Source organism: Dromaius novaehollandiae, chromosome 3 (genome assembly GCF_036370855.1).
Source record: "Dromaius novaehollandiae isolate bDroNov1 chromosome 3, bDroNov1.hap1, whole genome shotgun sequence".
Lineage (NCBI taxonomy): Eukaryota > Metazoa > Chordata > Aves > Casuariiformes > Dromaiidae > Dromaius > Dromaius novaehollandiae.
The window spans coordinates 76,857,345-76,878,683 of record NC_088100.1 but is presented as its reverse complement, the minus strand read 5'-3'; the positions used below and the strand labels follow the sequence as shown (position 1 = coordinate 76,878,683).

Sequence of the window (21,339 nt, the reverse complement as noted above, 5' to 3'; positions counted from 1 at the left end):
AGCTTCCCTACAGCTACTGCTAAATCAAGTAACTGCAGAAAGTACTCATGTGTGTCAGCTGCCTTTAAAAATCTGTGAAGCTCTGGGCCAGAGAATTTTGCCTACAGTTTGAGAGCGGTAAGGTGTTTTTGCCAGGGGCAACAGCTAAAAAGTTTCACAGTGTCTGAGTTAGTGGAAGACACACATTCAAAGCAATCTTTACTCCTCCTTCTTTTACTTCCTATGAGCTGCCTTCTTTATATCTGACAGACAGAAAAGGGAGTTCCTTACTTCTATTAAAGCTTGAAAAAGATGGAGAGCTTGTGAGGACCTCAGCCAGTCATAGAGGAGATGGACTTGGAGATCCCCAGTTTCTTCAGGTTCTGTGATCACTGGAAATTAAATTGCTGGTTGTCCTCTGTCCTGCCCCCATCTATATCTATCTAGAGCCATATCTGTCCCACGGCCATTAATGAACAGACTGTAGGAATGCTGGAGAAAATGAGTACAGAGTAGAATGGAAGACCACAAATCCAGAGAACTGAACACACTAACCTCTCTATAAAAGAAGGGTGCTCCTATTTCCCCATAGGTAGTCACCATGCAGAAAGCTCTGGGAATGGTTCTATAATTGCATACAAGTTCTAGGAGAGTTCTGCTATGCACAAATGATTGCTCAAATATGTGAAAGTCATGGTTTTGAATATAAAAAAAATCACAGCTTCACACTTTCTTCCCTAGAATAGGTAAACGTTAACCTCCTCAGTAAATGGATACTAAGGAAAATGTGAAATGGAGAAGTTAGTTTTATCAATTTAAAAATTTAGCTGTACTTCACAGCTTTGAGAAGCTGTCTGACTGAAATAGTTTAAAATAGTTAACCAAAGTTCAAATGCTGATTTTTCACACAGTTATAAAATGCTCTTTTGAAAAATGACTTTCATTTTAGCTGTTCATTTTTTTGATCAAATGATTACATCAAAACAGAGGATTAATTTGGGTTCATATGAGGAGTAGAGCAGAAGAAATTCTGTGTATGCTAGTTAAATAGCTACCTGAAGCTACAGCAGGCTATTCTAAGCTCTTTAATTATCAACCAATTCTACTTACTCAGCATTAAATCTTAATACTTATGGTTTAGTTTATGCTGTTAATAAGCTTTACTGTCCAGGAAATCAGATGACAATGCAAGTTAAGAATGCTAGTATTTATACCATACCTGAATCAGTGAAAGAATCTATGTAAGAACAACAGCAGAAAAGCTGGAAATAAGACTTTTTAGTAATAGTGCTTTCCTCCAAGAATCTCAAAGCACTTATGGAGTAGTTAGTTATTAAAATTCTAAGAAATATCATAGGTAAATAGAGGACTAACCTAGCTAATGCAAAAATATATTTATTTTGAATACTCACACCGTATACGTATGTGTATTTTCAGAACTGCCCTGACAGGAAATAATGACGTGCCACTAATCTCATTTTACAGACAAGAAACCAGAGCACAGGAAGCTTTGGTAGACCAAAGCTAGAACCCAAGCTGAGAATCCTGAGCTGACCCTAATTACAGACATCTTGAAGTCTTGTATATTAAACATATTGACAGACATTTGTGGAGGAAATAAAATTTGCATCAGGACAATTGGTAGGCCAGGTCTGATAGGCAGTTTATCATGTTTAAAAAGAGATTCTGAACAGCGCACTGTGATGAAACTGTGGATGCTGACACAACAGAGTTTTAAACATAAAATAACATTTCCTAAGCAAACTAGTTAATCTTTTCCCAGTAAGGCAACCATATATTCAAGAAGATTGAACGTATTCAAACCAAGTAATTTCCTTCTCTAATTCCATGTTAAGGATAGCTTTGCCCCTACTGGATTATCTCTTTGTCTCTCCCATGGTAAACCAGCGTAGGCTGTCAGTTAGGTTCATAAATAATCTCATCCCAGAACTTCTGATATTCAGTTAGGCTAATAAATTCCTTGCAGGCAGCCCAAACCTCAAGTGGTAGTTTCCTTCTATAATCCTGGCAAAAGCTTCAGGAGTTCCAGACTAAATTAAATGAGAATTTAACTTACTGCTTACCAGAGATCAAGTGGGATTATAAGTATTTTATAAAATGACATTGCAGCAGACTATGTTTTTGTTTGCTTTTTTTCAGTTTGTAGCACCCCAGTATTACTATAAAACCCTAAATTCAGACTGGAAGTCTCTAATAAATTAACTTTTTCATAACCAAAAAAAATCATTACAGAAATTGTGACATAGAATATTGAAATACTGTATTTAACACAAATGACTGGATGGTAGTTTTAAGGATCAAACTTTGTTCTATAACTGATCCACAAAATGAAATGAAGACCTTACTGCAAAACAGGAAAGCACTTTGTTATTGCTTTGCCTATGAATATTGCTGGGCAGATACATGTCTGCTTATGCTAGGAATGAAATAAATGAATTTTACTCTTACATGCACATTCTGACAGACAAAATAAACCCTAAATAAGCAGGTGAGCAAAGAGCCTTTCAAAAGGTATATATTTTTAATCAAGATAATATACTTCTGCTTAACTTGCTGGATTTGGTTATTAGATGGGATAATCTGATAAATACTGCTCTTGCACAGTGTCTTAATACTATGACTACCTACTCTCATGAGGTCATGTGTGTGGTATAAACACAAGTTTGCACCAAATTGGTATCGATTTCTGCTACAGATTCTATCATTTCTCACTATTTTGTACTTACAGTAGCTAACTTTGCTTTAGGTGAAGTGCACTTGTTCTGGTCAATGTTCCTTTTTTAACTACTAACATTTCTCATTTCTTCACCTTAAGAATCAGCTCCAGCATTTGCACTGAATACAGGCAATTGTCAAACACTGGCCAAAGTCAAAAAGACAACTATGCACAATTAATCAATTTATCCAAATGAAGTTTCTCATTATGAAAAGATAGGTAAAGATTCCTATTCTAGCATGCATAATATTTATGTTAAAAAGACAACTGGATGTTTTCTAAACTATCAGCCAAACAGGGCTCATTTCAGTGGCAATTTGCAATTCATGATTAAGTTTCCTTTAAATGTTAACTTGGGTGTGAACTCATTTTGATATCAAAAGAAACAATTCCCTGTAAGATTTGGACGAATCACCTTTCTTGAGAAGTAAATGAAAATATCATTTTTAGCAACCTCAAAAACTTGACATATAATGACACATCGGCAATAGATTATGAATTTTAAAAGTACCACAATTCATGTACATTAATCTTTTTATAGAGATACTTTATTAAATAAGCCTTCTGAGACTGAAGAACATTTTATCAGCAAAACTATTTTTATGTATTTATCATTTTTAATTGTAATAAAATTCAATAGTATTTTATCTTTTTGTTAGCAATGATAAAATGCTGTCTTACTTAGTCTGAAGAAAAAATTCATAATCAAGGGGAGTTAATTAGGATTCGTAGGTCAAGAATAAATGCCACAATGATTGTATTCTCCTAGCTATTTCACAGTACTTTTCCTAATATATTGGCAATATTTTCACTGAGGTGCTCACTGAGTTGCTAAGCACAATTCCAATGTGTAAACATTCCACATGCAGTAATTTGCATTAGTTCCACATAATGTACAGCAGCATTAATTAATAGAGTGGATAGCATCTATACATCTGTTAGCTATTAGTCTTTGCTGTAATTCATTAGATCTTTATCATTTACCTGAACAACCCATCAGGAACAGGGAAAGGAGACCTTGGCTCATGTCATCTGTAGGATAGAACAGCCAGGAATATTAAATTCTCTTGTGTGTGCCCAGCTACATGTATGAACAATGATCTCAAATATTTTGGTGCAAAACTTCCAACTTGCTCTATTTTTGTGAACCAGAAATTCCAAAACTATTTGGATCTAATCTGTGCAAATGCTGTAAAACTATGGTAAATGCCTTTAGAGCCAGTTTAAATGAACATTCACTTCATCTTTTAATATAACTAACTGAACTGCATTCCTCCAGGTTGCCTTCAAGTTTTGGTCCTATTTAGAGCTGACAAAAATTGCTATCAGAATGATACAACACATCTGCGCAAACCAGTTGGATGCTGTGCTTATTTTTCCCTGATAAATCATAGATTTAAATTTAACTCATACAGCTCCTTCTCATTCAACATCATCCTTTATTTTGTATTCATCTCTGAGGTAATGAAATTTAGATAGGATATAAAAGCTTTCCCTTGTTTTGAAAACATTCTGAAGTAAAGTTATGTCAAGAATAGTGCAACGAATTGCACTGTTCCAGATCACCTTTCCAACCTCCAGATTTGATTGTTAGTTCCTTCAGCAAATAATCTCACTGTCCATCTCAAAAGTGAAAGTATCACAGCTATTTTTAAATACATCTTAAAATATTTATGTTAGTATTATTTTGGGATGAATTCCACTTCATTCTCATGGAATTCTCATGAGGAGTTCCTAACCTGTGCAGCATTCTCTTAGACTGGTGAAATATCTTATTAAAATAGGTAGTGATTGTGGGAAGAGGCTTTCAACAAAGAAAATGCATTTGATTAATGGACCAAAAATGACGATTAGTCATTCTTAGGACTTCAGAGTTAAATCTGTGTTTTCCTTGAGATATCCAGTAAGGATCCACGCATCTTTGTTCTATCTTATGGCTACAGATAGGAAAACAGGTCCAGGTGACATAATAACTGAGTATCCCATCAATGAATAAATGACATAGACTGAAAACTAATAACAAAACACACACAAAAAAATCCCATCATCTGAAGTCTTGGCTAGACATAATGGTATAAAAAAACATTTTTCACCTAGGCCAATATCACAGATAAGTATCTGTGATACAAGCATGTATCTTTCCTCAGTATACAAGCATGACTTTTCTCATGGATGTAATGCTATCAAATGACTTATCTACACAGGCAGGCTTTACTTGGCTATATAGTGCTAGATAGTAGAAGGTACACAGTAGCTGCATGAGAATGAACAGTGCATTTTAATTCACTATGAGTCATATCTGGCAGGCACAGAGAAACTTCCTCAAAACTATAACTTCACTACATATTGGGATATATCCCATGCTCTTTTGTGTCCCTGGCCCCTCTGGGAGGAATTATGCAGTGTATTATGGAAACTTTATGAAAATTAGTTGGGTGCCACTGCAATTCCACTTCATGATTAGAATTCAAAAAATGCAATGAATTTTCTCCCAATCCAACTCTTTACATTTGCAAGCTACATAAACAAAACAGTAGCTTGTAGTGCAAAGCTGGTAATCATGAATGCGCAGATACGTAGACATGGCAGTAACACATGCTATTTCACTATGAAGCTGGACCTCTGCAAGCCAGTGTACTTCTGTGGAGCTTTTGTTGTTATCTGAACACAGAGTCTTGTGTTTGAAGGTGCCCCAGCAGAGAAAATGGGAAAGATCTGGAAAAGAAAGTGAGAGTAAAGGGGCAAATAAGGAGAAAAAGACATGGAAGGCTGACCATTATAAGACAGTGATAGAGAAGATAGGTTGCCTTTTTGAAAAGGAAAAATAGCAAATAGTACCTGTAAGAATGGAACAGAACTTTAAAAGTTCATATGCCAGCTGATACTGTGATGATTTCCTCCATAGTAATGTAGCTGACTGCCTGAACATCTGAAAGGCTAAAGACTCACTGGCAGTGGAGATGAGACACACTCCATTTCAGTGACACCTTAGCCTGTCTTTGAACATTGAATATTGTGCATTGGAAAAGCTTCTTCATCTACTGACCTATTGTCAGTCCTGGTGTCCATGCTTTTTTTAATCCCTCTAGCAGCTAGTGCAGGTTGATGCTGGTGCCTTGTGGCAAAATCCTATCATTCCTTCATAGTTTATAGGTCTGATCTGTGTTCTTGGACTTCTAGTGATTCATTTTCATACTTAGGTCTTAATGTGGTATTGTGACTACATTTCCAGTTATGATCAGGCTTAGCTATGCCTTTATCATGTCTAGCAAATGTCTATGTTGTGATTTCTTATCTGCAGGGGTTCTGGACCCTCTGCTCTCCTGAAAGGACAAATAAATTTTGGTCTTCTGCATAGGTCCAGCTGAACAGATATCAAAGCATGGACTAGAATAAAGTCCTAACTACACTGGCTCCAGGCATAAGCTAGTGCAAATAAACTAAGCCTTGCTGTCAACCTTGAAAGAGAAAGATGACATTCAATCAGCTTCATCCCAAGTAAATCCAGACCACTCAGATAAACAGAATAAACATGCCAGTCCATACTAATGAATCTTCTTGCTATGAATGAGAAGTAGTACAGCAGAAAGAAGAAAGATTTAATGAAGTTACGGTCAACACTAGAATCCTTGGAAAACCATATATGGGGACTAAAGTCTCAATAGTGTAAGCAATGCTACTTTGTATTATTCCTTATTTGTTTTACTGGGGCTTTTGATGTGCATCAGGATCTCTGTTGTGTGAAGTGCTACAGACATAGGTAAGAAAATCATTCCTCTGTCAAAGAGCAAAGGTGATAGGATGGTGGACAGAGAGTAAAAGGCTAAACGTTCACCACTGATGCACAACATAATATTTAAAGATGAAAATAATATTCTGACAACAGAAGCAACACTGCTTCCTATCACAGTGTTACTTGAATTGCTCTAAATTTGCTCGTGGATCACATCCACTCTTTCTCAGCTTCCTATCATCGTAGAGTTTACTTCAGGTTTCAGATCTGAATTTCATTCTGTATCATATGGTTTGCTCATATAGTCTGGTCACAACAAATGCTGAGTTGTCAAATAAGATGATTCTAAATTTTTAGAGTATGTTCAAAAACTTTCCCAGAATCCATTGGATAATTTGGTTTTTGTTCCACTTGCTATTATTTTTAATTGTTTTGCATTATTGGGAGTCAGCTGCAGTAACAAAACTCTTTCATGTTAATAGGTGCTAAGCTCCTACTGATGTCAGCAGGAGATGCATGGGATAGCACCGATCAGGTTTCACCCTACAGTCTTTGTTAGGCTGACAAATATAGCCAAAGCTTGTGGGAGGAGAAACTCTTTGCAAATCTCTGCAGTCTTGAGTTATACAGTAATGACAGTGTTCAGAAATTACAGGGCAAACTTTTCTGAAGAAGAACAGAATGAAACTGTGGTTGTGTAATAATCTGTATGAAGTTCAATTAAATTCCACAGTAGGATAAAAACAAACTGCTGATACCAGCCTAAAATGATAATGGAAATTACCTTTATCCAATGAATCAATAGGGAAATTCTATAAAGATCTAATATAAAAGATACGAAAACACTACCTTCTACAGCTGTTCTCTAAAGCACTTAGGACATGTTTTTCACCTTGCTGATCCCTTGCAGCTAACGGAAATTTTATCTGAATATAAAATCAATTTGCCCTTAAAAATATATGTAATTGAAATCTGAAGGAATATAAATCAAGTATTTTCCCCAGCCATCTTCTCCTCTGTCCTCACTTGATATCAGAGAGGATAATAGTGGCTGGCACTGGTTAGCTTTTCCTGATTAAATGGCTAGTGTACAGAACAAAACATGTACCAAGAATTTATTCAATTCAACAGTACCAATTTTATGCCATGATTTCTACAGGGACTTGATTTTCAAGAGACAGCAGACTATATCATGAAGAATTTGTAATCTTCCAAAAATTTGTAGTTTAATTGATGGTAATTTGTTTATTTTTTACTTTTAAATTATAACAACATTATTTCAAGGAATACAGTAACTGTGACAGTAAAATACAGTATTCCCTCTTGTTTTTCTTCTTGCATGAGGTTGGAATTGTATCAATGTATTATGATACATTGTTTAATTTTCTTGCTTAAACACAACAAAGTTCAAATGATTAATAAAACTAATACCTCAAGTCAGGTATTGGATGTGTTACTGCCCGGAGTCAGCCTTTTGATGAAGCAGACCATGAACAAATATTTGGAACATGATACCATGTTCTAGGATCTTGCATAGTGATGCAAAGGTACTTGAGTTTTGATTAAATACCACGATATGAAGCATTACAAAAAATGTATTCTGCTCTTTTCAGTTATTGCACAACACATAGGCTTCAAATATGCTCCCTTCCTGAGGATTTTTTAGTAACTTAAAAACAGTCCTCAGTCAACCATTCTTCTAAAGTTCCCCTAAAACAGAGCTGCTGCTAAATTTATTTTATGGCAATAGATTCTCAAAAGGTCATACTGACTTGACAAATGTGAAAATTTCCCATTTTAGCAGCCAAATGAACAATTTTACATAAAAATATAATAATAGAATAAGGACAGAGAAGGGGAATTTCACTTGTTCAAATCTCTTCAGTGGCATAACTGGTTCTTTACTATGTTTTCCAAAGTTTATCATGCCTAGTTTTAGAAGTCCCAGGTGATTTACATCTCTTTCCTCAAGAGATCTTTCCACAAACTGAAGTATCAGAACATCAGAGATTACTTCCCTAATCTCAGTCTAATGCATCTCTTCTTGAGCTTTATCCTTTTATTCATCATTGTAGACCCATGGTATCAATCCACATTTTTCTCTTTCTGTGATGTGTATAGAATCCAAATATTTGTAAGCTGAAGACTTGTCTTTTGAAGCTATTAGTTCACATAGTCTTTCTCTGTATAACAATACCTCCAGCTTCTAAGAATTCTTATTGCTTGTTTTGACTGGCCTGCATTTAATTTTTTTTCCCAGCAACTTGAAGTCCAGAGATATCCCAAACATAGTGATACCAAATCCATACATGAAGAACTATGACTTTCTTCTCTACTAGAGGCTTTGCTTATGCAAGCCATATCAGCATTTTTTGTCCTCTGTAGCACATTGCAAACTTATTTATTGTCCACCATCAGTCCAGTTTGTTTTTATCGTTATGGGGTTTTAGGCTATTCCGCACAATCACTAATTACAGAAAGGCAGCTGGATAGAATTTAAAACAGGTAAAACCGCAACAACTTTCCTTCTGTTTTCAAGTCTGAAGGGTGCTACTAGAGCTCATAAATTAATAGTACCAATCTGGGATGGTGTGTGAACAGAGTACCAAAAGATGCATTACTGTAGTGCATTTCCATAGCTACTTCTATTGGCCAGTGTCTTATTAAGTTACAACTACAGTTATTACTGCTTTTTCCAAGATGTGTACAGGGACATAACCACATACAGGCCACCTGCTCTCTCTCTGAAATTTCACCTTTTTACTATTGTTATGGTACAGTGATTGCTAGGGATGTAGAAAACAAAATTTGCACTCTGTGCTGGTTGGAGTGACATGGCCTAACTTGCAAACTTTAATTGAAAATGAACATCTCATATCCTGAATTTCACATTATGTACCACCCAGTATTGAATAAGTGGTGTTTCTCATCTGTCCTCAACGTAACTGATTACAACTGATCCTTTATGACTAAGGATTACAGACGTGAAAAAAGATTATTGGCTTAGGTCTATGGTACTTGTGTCAGAATTAGTTATACAGGGCTAAATATGTAAGATGGAAAATACAGAGGCAGAAATGAAGTGACAGAGCCACATATCCAGAAAACTAGCTCTGCATCTGATCATCTATGTGCTCTATACTATGCAGACTATGCATAGTAGGGCTACATAGAATATAGTACTTAGCTGTGAACAAAAATCAAGTTGCACTCTTTGCATCAAAATGTTAATTTTAGTATGAGGCATCTTCTAAAATGGCAACATAAAAAAAATCAATTGTACATGCTGGAGAGGGCTAGATTTAGCAGCAGGAGACAATGCCAAGAAAGTATATGAGAAGCACAGACAAAAGATAGGAAAAGAAATTGCAGCAGATAAAAGAAACCTTTAAAAAATATTTTCAAAATAGTTGATAGATACTGAATTAAGAACAACTGTAGTTTCTGAAGGGACTCTTTAATTATGAATTATAGAATAAAACTACTTCAAAAGCAGCAATTAGACTTCAAATACTAACCACAACTTTCATTTCTCATCATTGTAATAACTGAACAGGGTGACAAAGGCAGGACGGTTTTTAGTTTTGACAGTATATTTGATTTTAAAACTCCATTTTGGTGATCCCAAAACAAGCTGCATATTTGTATTGAATTCACTGAACAGGTTCAGATGAAATATTTTTGAGACAGTTAGCATAACAACAGTGCAGATGCAGTTCCTCCTTCTTTACAAATTCACTCAGCAGCCAGGGTAGTCTTTCCCAGGACACAGAAGACCAGTTTCAGTTCTCAGTGAACTGCCACTGAACTGTCACTGAACTAACACTGATAACCTCTCGAAAGAGTTTCTTTTGAGTTGGACAGACTCATCAGTTGAATATTTAAGGCATTTGCCTGGATCTACTACTAACACTCATTAAATATCAGTAAATACTTCCATGTATTCTACAGACTAAAAATGCAGAAGAGATTGAAAGCCATACACATTCAATGTTGTGTACTCTGAAGGTCAGATCACCCTTTTTTTGTACAGAACGCACGGGTTCAGACTAGAGGACAGACCGGAACCCAAGTTTCCTTGCCATAATAAGTAGCAACTACTGAAAAAAAAGTTTGAGTGATACTTTTTCGTTGTGAACCTCTGCCCTGCAAATCATGTTTAGGAAAAGTATCATAGTTTCCAGTACTTTTTATTTTTTTCATACTATTGTAAATTGAAATAAAACATGTTGATCTGCTTAATTTAATTCAGCATTTAATTCACTCTGAAATAATTTTTCTTCCAATTTTTTAGTTTAATTATTGAATCAAAAATGAATTATTTGTACTTCTTTAGAAATTACTACTGTAGCTATGTTGGGTCAAGACTATTATCATTTATTTGCTAATTAAAACAAAAATTTCCAATAAAAGTAAAACTTAATCTCAAAATTTTAGCCTATCTTTGAAAGCAATACTTTAAATGTACTGAATAGTTCTCCAAAACAATAAAATTTCCTTTCTAATAATCACAAGTCAGAGACTGCAGCTGAGCAATTATTTGCTGTACGTTGCCCTCTGTCACTCCAAGAGAAAGATTATATCTGATAGTCTCAATCTTGAAAGCGTTTTTTTATTCAAGTGAATAGGCCCTATGTCTTCAACTCTAAGCTTGTATGAAAATGTTTGGAAAGCACTCTTTCAAAACTTATTTTCATTACCTACATATGTTTATAACTGCTCTTATAAGAAAACATTACTATGATAACTTATCTTTTCAAACAATTTCATTCCAAACTATAGAATTTGATTTTCTCTCTGGGAAGAAAAAGACCATTTCTTTCTCCAGGGGAAGTTCCTAATCTACTATAGAAAATGTCTACAACTGTATCTCTTGTGAATACAGCTATCCAAGTCAAACAGTTTCAATTTCTTCTTGTACTGAGCTAAAGAACTTGGATATTTTATGATGAAGAATCATTATAGGAATATAGCCTATTAGTACATAAAGAAAAACATACACACAAGAAAGAAACCTTGGTATACTCCAATATATCAATGGGTCAATACATAAAACCCAAAACAAAATAACTGTTAGCTATAATCCCAGTCATTGCTTTGATCTTCTATCTGGTCCCATGAGCGCCTGTGCTGGCACTAGGAATATGGTAGGAATGAATGGCTGGTGTCTGGGATGGAGGGTAGGCACTGGTAAAGGACTTCCCATTTTGGAAGCAGCCCAGATTTATGCTAGACTTCAGTTACTGGGTAACCACAAGTCTATTTATTAAATGTACAAAACTAGCCTGAAAAGTCCTCCTGGAGCTGTCCTGATCACCTTTGTGTACAGCACAGATTCATTGGCTCTGTAGAAAAGGAGACACATAACGCTACAGGATTACTGGAGGAAGAAACACTATAAAAGTTTGACTCTGTGAGCCAGTCAGAAGGAAAAACTGTAGTACTTAAAGGTGATATTAAAACTGTAAGTGCCAGTGCCAAGGAATTCAGAGGTTAGTATTTTTCAAAGCTTTTTCTGGTGATCTGAGAAAAGATACTATAATACAAGGTTACACAACAAGATTGAAATTCCTGAAAATAACTGCAGAAACTGTAATTTAAGAGTTCTTTGCTTTACTAAAAGAGCAAAAGGGGAAGATATTTGTGAAATACTCTCTTTGCTATTAAAATCTATTTTAGATATTTTAAAATACCCTTCCCTGACAAAAAGAACAAAAGTATGCCTGCAGTACTTTGGCTCACCCTCTGGATAAACAAGGCCTAGCTTGAACTTTTTCAAAATATGAGCAAAAAAGAACTTGAGAAAATACAAGAAAAACTGTGGGCTGTTTGTTTTTGTCTTCTTTTCTTTTTCCCCAGAAAGGAGATGTTTTTACAGGAGACTATCACCTAATACACTCAAATTCAGAGGTACAAAGTAAGATATTGTAAAGCAGAAGCCTTCAATACTGCAGAGCTAATTTGGTGAAATGCTTTTTTTGCTTAAATTGCATAGACATTTAAACACTGACCCTGCAAGCACATGAATGCTTAAGTTCACGTAGTAAACAGTACAACTGGCTTGGGTACGTCCACACAGCGCAATGGAGCTCCGTTGAGGGGCTCCCAAGTTAATACCCAGGGATTCAGCTATACTGAGACCGTGATCCAAATTACTAGTGCTGCATGCCACCGAACTGTGTTGCCCCACAGCTTGTGTGGTTCAGCGTGCTACAAGCATGCTAGAGCATGCTCCCTGCCCTGCAGGAGCATCCCGCTTACCCCGCCGTGAGTCCAGGGCTCTGCAGGGGAAGGCAGGGAACCTGGGGGCCAGCCATGGTGGTATCGGAAGTGATCGCAGATACCGTGGCTGCCAAACATTAATTTGTTACTCTCTCGTTCATATACGAACGCACACTTATGCACAACTTTTTATAAAGAAAGAAACTGATAACATTATTCAGAGGTCATATCAAGATAGACGTTGCTATTGAGATAAATGTGAGAGGACTGTTTTGTTCTAAATTAATGATAGTTATTAAATTGTTCACTTTGCACTTTTAAAATATTTAACAGTCCTTTGGTTAATTGAACTAACAAGCATTTTTATGGCCTTTTTTCATTATGAAACAGAGGACTATGAAAAATGGCACATTTATTTATTTACTTATTTAAGGTCTCTAGCACATTTGTTTTTCTTAAAATGATGAAAATAAAGCCAAAAATAATGACAAAAAATGCATAAGCTATGTTCACTTTTAACTGCTGGGCATCTTGATGGCTAAAATTCTTTGGGTCAATTTATTTGAAAATGAGAGGAAGTAATTCCCTTTGAAGTCAATGTGTATTATGCCCTCCTAATTTAGATATAAATTTACCCTTCCTGTCAAAACACTTCTGCCAATGATAAATACATCAAATCCTACTTATTTGCCAAATAAGCCTTACTCAAATAAATTGGGTTTTATTTTACAGAAGAAGTAAAAAAATCTGCAACTAATACAAGAAAACATAGTTGGGCGAAAAAATAGTGTGAAATGTTAGGTCAGTTTAAACCTTCTAATATGAAAATGATAAAGGCAATACACTGACATTCCCATAATCAAGAGACTATAAGAAGACATTGCTTCAAGATCTCAAAGCTTAAGCATGTGATTTTTGCAAACCTATTTTGGAACATTTTTGCAGTTAACACACAGATATGTTAAAATACATATGGAAGTTTCACATGTCTATCCCTGAATTACAAAGCATTGAAACAATATTTTTCTTTATTTCATTGTAGACATTCATATTTTATTTGAGTGAGTACAACTTATCACAACAATAATCAACAGAGACTGAAGAATTTTACTCCAGCGACGTACAAAACCATATGCTATGAAAAATCTATTATTTCAAATACCTTATCTGGAAAGACAGAAATGAAAATAGTGTGGAAATAATAAGGTGATGGAAGTGAAAGGCGTAGTCTATCTTGCTTTAAAGACATACTGTGGATTGGCTTCTGAGAGCCAGAGTTAATATTTACTAATTCTAAGCACAGTCAATAACTCTGGATTTTCTTCCTTTAGCGGGGCCACTGCTCCTTTTGTTTGAAGATAGAGCAAAGCTGTGAATAATGCCTGCGAGCAAAACTAAACCAGAACTAAATGCCTTTTTTAATGTGAGACCTTCCACCTCAATTCCAGTTCCCCAGAGGCCATCTTTGACTCCTTCTCATGTAATACTCTCACAGATGTCAACTGGGGATGCAGGCAGCCCTATAAAGAAACTGATGAAGAAACTGCTGTTGAAAGAGGTGAGCTTACAAGCCTCTTTTGACACCAGTGAAGGAAGTTAGGTCAATGTCATTCAGAATAATCAATTTAAATAAACAGACTGCAGGAGGTTAACTGTCACTACAGATAGCAAGGACAAATTACATAGCTGTTCAATGAGTCAGTGAATGCTACTACTCAACTAAAATAGTGCTCAAAAATAATTTTAGGTGTGATGCAAGATCTGCTGAACTGTTATGTAGCATGCCAGGTTATTGGGACCCTTCTGAAGAATTGTTAAGATCCAGTAAAAAAAAAAAAAAAGGATTTGCTGAATTATGCAGACATAACAGATATTAAAGAAGAGCCATTGTAAATTTATTAAAATTTGATTCCTCTTCTCAAGTAACACTTTTGCTTTTTTATTAGGCATTTTGTTTGAACTGAAATGTTTGACATCTTTTGTGTTATTTCATAAAATATTTCGGTTTTGCATGTCTATAGAACATATATGTAGCCATTTTTCAAATAAATGGTTTATATATAAGTTTAATACAGCACAACTGTGCTCCATCTCCATCCTCACTGAAAAAATTACAGCTGGACTTTTCTATTTCACTGCTAAATATGAATTCTAGAACTTATGTTTATTCATATGATGTATATTTTTTACTCACCCAATTATCACTTCAGTTTACATCTTTGTATCTATGTCCTTTTTTGCACATTGCAGCATTGAGAGACCTTTCCACCTGTGGCTTTTGAAATGCATTACCTCAGTGTTTCTAGTCTGACTGCCAGCACTTGATAGTCGTGTCCTTTGGTCACAAAACAGTCAAAAGGCTGATATGGTTGGTTAACAAAATATGAATACAGTAAATAAAAAGAAATTAAAAAAATGCTAGGGATGTCCCATTAAAGCAGTGATTAGATATTTGCTGGTTCATCTTCAGTTATAGAAGATAATTGAACGGATGCAGCTTTCATAATTTATCAAGATTTAGAGTAGTTCTTTCTCAGTCTAGCACAAACACCTCCTTCCACACCATTCATTTATGAAGGCAAAAACTACATACAAATGAAATGCAAAATATAAAGGCATAATTATAAATGCAACTATTAACAAAAGATTTGCATTTTACAAGCTTGTAACAGTCTTTCACAAATTAATACTGGTTTAGGTTGATCTGTCACTTTCTCATGAAAAGCTACTTTTCCATTACTTTTTTAAAACATTAGTATTGTTTAAAGCCACTGCACTTTATTTTCTACAATCTAATAGAAAACTCTTACTTAAAACAATGTTAATAATTACAAATCTCCTTATCAATTGCTCTGCTAAACTTTTCCTATTTCATGATCTACTTCTTTATTTAAGTTTACCATGTCTTTTGGTAAAAGGGAAGGGTATCAGAAGAATTTATAGAATATCCATCCCTTTGCCTTATTTAGTAAATGAACTTGCAAAGAGCTTGTACATGGTAAGACTTGTGCTTCTATTTGTAGATGTACAAAAATGATCTATTCTTTCCCATATTTTTTTCTCAGACAGACAAAAAAAAATCTATCCTATCAATTAAAGTGGACGATTGACACATACTTTAAACTATCTCCATGAAAAAATAGACTTCTAAAAATCAGAAATATAATTTTTTTCTCTTTCTAATCTTATTGCAGCACAAAATACATACTGAAATATGTTCATTCAAATAGTATGAAATTAACTTTTAAAATAAAATTTCAATTATATTTCCCTATTTTATTTGAAGTAATATTTGAAATTCTTGACTTGTTCCTCAAGTAAATCAGAGATTTACTCTATCATAAAAAATACTTTCGTATACACGCCTTTTGCACAGGTTTATCTTAGACAATTCAGGAAGTACATACATAGCCCAGGATAACATTAAATATAGCCTAGCAAAGAGAGATTTATTACACTGTTTTTATGTCTTTGTCATCAGATCTGTTTTGTCTGGTATACTATAAGTTCAATTGCTCCTTTCCTCAATTTTTATAATAACAATTTTTACTCCCTAATCTATCCAGTGGAATTGGAATCCAGAAAGCCCTTCACCAATCTGTGTATGCATAAAAGTCTAAACTCACATTCAGCTGTACATGAAAAAATAGATTTTAGACTAAAATATCAATCTCACAACTACAGAAGGAATCAAAATTATATCTGCATCTTCTGCGAATAGTAGATTTGAGTCAATGCTAATTCTAGAGATTCAAGTTAGACTGCTAACACAAGTGCAAACATTTTATTGGAAATTCCCACTGCCTTTTAAATTGCGCTCATATTTAAAGTCATGATAGCAAGAAAAATTCAGAAGGCAAAAAGAAACATTGCTCTAAGAACGCTGATCAGAAAAAAGTTGCTCCCATATGTCATTAAAAAGCTAGCAGCTGTGCTGATGAAATCATGATTCCTTTTGGTGACATCCATATGGAATGTAAAGCTTTGACATTACTCTTCACTAAAAGCCATGGTCTGATTTCCTGCATATAGCTGTATGAGGCATTTGTCAATTCTACTTTCTGTTTTATTCCAAAATAAAAATGATTAATATTATGGGTCATATTTCTACACGAAATCCAGAATTACATTTGGTATGAAATCTGTTGTGGTGGGCTTTGTTCCTGATATAAAGGAGAATTGTCTGCGTCACAAAATCATAGACTTGGAGAATCATTGAGTCATTCAGTTTGAAAGGGACCTCAGGAGGTCTCTAGCTCAACCTCTTGCTGAAAGCAGGGTTAGCTATGAGATCAGACCAGGTTATTCAGGGTTATATGCAGTCAAGTCTTGAAAACCTCCAAAGATAGAGACTGCACAGCCTCTCAGGGCAATCTATTCCAGTCCTTGACTGTCCCAAGGGTGAAAAAGTTTTTCCTTCAAATCTTGTAATTTCCAGTTGGTTGAAAGGTTAGCATGTTTAACCTATTTCAGAAGTTCCTGCACCCTGGGACTATGAATAAGGTTTTCTACTGTATCTAAGTACAGTTTTATTTGGCCTAGCAATAAATATGAAAATTTTATGTTATTTTGTCTGCACTTGAATCTTTAGGACCATATGGCAACACCAAAAGTTAAACTCTTTTTTAATACTTGTTATTATGAAATTTATGTGTACCATTATGGCTTCAAGTGTGGAGAAAAGAACTTCATTACCTGTCTCATTGACTCAAGTCTACCCTTTAACTATCAGGGAAGTTCTAATTTCTACTTACATAGTACTTGTTTGTTTGTTTGTGTTTTGAGGGAAAAGTCATGAAACTTTGAGAGTGTCTTGAGAGAGGAGTCCTGCTTCCTTTATTCTTCTCATAGACTTGGGCTCTCTTAATCCATTTAAGAACTCCACTTTGTGATTCCTCAAGTCTGGAAATGGTCCTTTTGCATCCCAAGAAAAAAAATATGAAATTATGAAGGTGCCCATTGCACTGGGAATTTCACTGAATCTAAAGCACACAATATTTGACATGTTTTCAGAAGAGCTCAATAATCCAGTCACTACCACTGACAGTAATGGAGTATCCTTTTCCCACACTGTGAATGATGAAATGCCCTTGATGCCCTGCCATGAAGATAACAAGACATTATGATACAGTAAATTCTTATAATCAAGCTGCAGGATAAAATGCTATGCAAGTTATAGCAGATGACTATAATCATTGTTTCTGACTTTAATTAGTTTATAGATCAGTTCATGAAATACTCAGTGAAGACAGTAAGAGAAAATAAAGTCAGAGATGTTGCTTCCTCCTCATGAATTCCTTCTGCCTCTTGAAATACCAAAAAAAGTCAAGGAGGGAAATGAGAGAAGTATGAGGACCAGGAAAGATTAAGGAAAAGCTACAGATCATTTTAATACAGGGTTTAAATATGGGAGATCATGTGTATCAAAATACAATCACATACAGATCAAGTTGCTGTACACCCAATGTTTAATTCACAATTTCTTATTTGTACTTATCTGTATTTGCCATCATTTATATAAAAGTAAGGTGAATAATTGTCCTATATATTTAAGCTGTATGGTCAGTTTGATATTGTAAAATGATGTAGGGAACAAATAGATAGTAAAGAAGGGTAAATAAATGGCACAGGCTGTACTCATATCCAGCTTATCAGCTTTCCTTCATTGCCCTACTTGATACTACAAAACAAGCGAGATGATTGCCAGAATTTCCACTTTTAATTAAAAGAGGCTAATGATAATTGGAAGAGTCTGCCAGTAGTGACAAATAGAAACACACGAAGTGTAAAGACAATAGGATTTTCAAAAAATAGATTATACTTTGAGTCCCCTATGTTATGATAAATATAGGTCACCTTGGCCAGGAATGAGCTTGTCAGGGCCCTAAGTGCACTAGGCCCCCTGCCCAGTCTCCCTTGGGGTCTCGCACCATCCCGCTCAGCTGTGCCTGGGCTTTGCTATAGGAGCGCTGGTCTTCAGCCTCACCTCCCGTTGCTCCTTACTGGGCTCTCTGGACAGACTCTGGCCCTGGTTCATCACTTTGCCTTCTCTAGACCCTGTTACAAGCCCCCTGCTCTGCCTGCTGTGTTTGGACCTTGCAGGACTGTGACCTGTGGGTCAGGGCATGGCCTGTAGTAGGGTCACCCTTGGCTTCTGGTTTGCCCCCCTTCAGGGATCCACAGTACTCTTGCACTTCCCAGACAGAGATGAAGATTCAAAACCTGCAAATGTCACTAGCAGAACGAATAAAATGCTTCTGGGTCACAGAAAGGCAGGATGGAAAGCTAGTCTTCTAGTTAAAAAGGCTAATGGCAGGTGAGACAGAGTCAGTTTACAATATCTTATTTCTAATCAGCTATGTTGTCAGCTACAGTAATATAACCTAAAACACATTGGGTTCACAGACTGCTGGAATAAAGATATTTGCTCAGAGTATCTTCTGAGAATTATCTTTTTAATGAGATTTACAATATTTGAGGCTGTTGGTTACCAGTAAAGCAGTATTCAGTAGCACAAAATATACAAAACTGGAAAAGCATCCACTTGCAAAATACCTGGATAGTTGAGTGTTTATCATACCCCAGCTCCACCCAGCTTAACTTTATTGAAACACCTAACAAGATCTGAATTCCCTGATAACAGAACATTCAAGCTTTGATTACATTTTTTTTTAATAAAATCCACCACTGTTACTGTTTCACTAGTACACAGTGGTGAGAAGTCTAGTGCAGAGAGATCACGAGATGTTTTGCCACACACCTCTTCTGGCTTTGGTCTCAGAAGCCTGAGACGCCATAGCAGCAGGAATGCCAAGAGCCAGCATAGGCAAGCATTCCCTTCATCACTAACATTGCTGGAGCAGCACACTGTGATAGCAGTGCATGTTAAGAGACTATAAATATGGCAAGAATTTACAGAGCAGACACAGACACTTGAGGCTGCCTCAGGATTGGGACAGTTCTTTAAATGGTATTGGGCACATTTGAAAACCAAAGCAACAGCTGCTTTTTCACTGAAGAATCAAGCAATAGTGGACAAAACAGAGTTCATTTACTAAAACCTACTGACTGCATGGCAAAGGCGAATGGTTTTCATACATGTAGTAGCATACTGCTACTGTTAAACAATAGGAATGTTCGGCATTCATGCTCAGGCTTGCTATTTTGTCAAGAACACCTATGTCTTTCCACCACTTAATATATATGGTACATATATATGGTACTAGGTAGAATCTACATGGTACGCTTAAGTCATGTGTGGAGATACCTTAACTTTGCAAGCTTTCATGGCATTCTGCCTGAGACAATTCAGTGTCACTCTTCAGCAGGGCTAACATCCTGGAGCGAGCTTACTTGACTGTTCTGCTCCCAGTACCTGAGCTCACTTGCTCAGAGACAGCTTGTCTTACTGCTTTGTGCAACAAAAAGATACCCTTACTGTCTGATTCACCTACTGAAAAGCAAGACACTTTGAAAGGGTTTTAATAGGTTCATAAATGTCTAATGGTTATGTAAGATGCCTACATTTAAACAGTTAAATCTGTTTCTAAACGAACAAGTTTAAAGTACCAGTGTCTTAGTTTCTTATCTATTTCTTTTTTCACATTACAAACACAATTGCAGGTTTGTTTGTTTTTTTTTAATTTTACACCATTTTGTCTCCTCTTTTTCAATATGGTGTAAATTATTCCACTGAATGGATTTCATTCAAGGAACTGAATGAATTGCCTGATGGCTTTAGTTTAGAAGCCTTTATTGACTACGTTTTATATAGTAAAGAAAACAATGCACAGTCAGTGTTAAATCATGATATAAAAGCACCTATAAAACTGACTGCTGATTTTTTTACAATGACACTTACATCCTGATTTACCTCCCTGAATGCATCACTTGTGAAAATGAGACTGAGAGAGGTGTCTGGCTACAAACGTAGCTGTTTGTTTAACAACATGTTTGCACCTGCATTTGGCAGAAACAAAAAACCAAAAAATACAAATATTACCACTCCTATTGGATATCAGGACTAACAAAGGAGAGATTTATAGAAGTGTAAAAGTTAGTAAATATTCACATATAATAGCTGAAAATAACATTTCATTCATGCTATAATGAAATGCAAAACAACAAAAATGCTGACATTCAAAATAGAAAAATACAGATTTATGACTGAGTGTAACTTACAAATATACATCATCTAAATCCTTAAAACTGATGTTCCAAATCGAATACAAGTCTCCTATTTACAACTATAGCAGCAGTGTCATATCACTTGTAAGCACATGCTCTGAAGTTTTAGGATGAATTTACAAACAAGAAATGCTTTTTCACAATGAACAAAATCCTCCCAGAAATTATCTCGATTTCCAGAAATAAAATCTATATTAAGAAGAAGTTAAAGCTGAGAGTACCTTTCTGTAAGGTAAGCATAAAAAATATTTTGGGGATGTAGCAATTGTCCCAAAGTCAAGTACAACGATTACAGGAAATTCAAAGATAAGGTGCCTACTTAGAGGAAACCCCAACATTTTAAGGTGATAAAACATGCAAATAAGGCACCAAGGAAACAGAAGTTTTCTTTACAGTGATATTATGCAATAAACATAGAGCTATCATTAGGCTGTTAATATTAGATGAAACTGGGTTTCAAAATTATTAATGAATAAATTAA

At 35.4% G+C, this 21,339-nt stretch overlaps 1 protein-coding gene across 4 annotated transcripts in view; it reads right to left on the bottom strand.

Annotated features, from left to right (window-relative positions):
• PACRG (parkin coregulated) overlaps positions 1-21,339 on the bottom strand; it is a 268,812-nt gene that overhangs the window by 35,766 nt on the left and 211,707 nt on the right. Inside the window, exon 6 of one of the 4 annotated variants that reach the window (XM_026109865.2) lies at positions 3,701-3,748. The exons of the other annotated variants lie outside the window; for them this stretch is intronic. Coding sequence (XP_025965650.1) covers positions 3,701-3,748 — 48 coding nt within the window. The remainder of the gene's footprint in view (positions 1-3,700; positions 3,749-21,339) is intronic. 4 annotated transcript variants of the gene reach the window in all.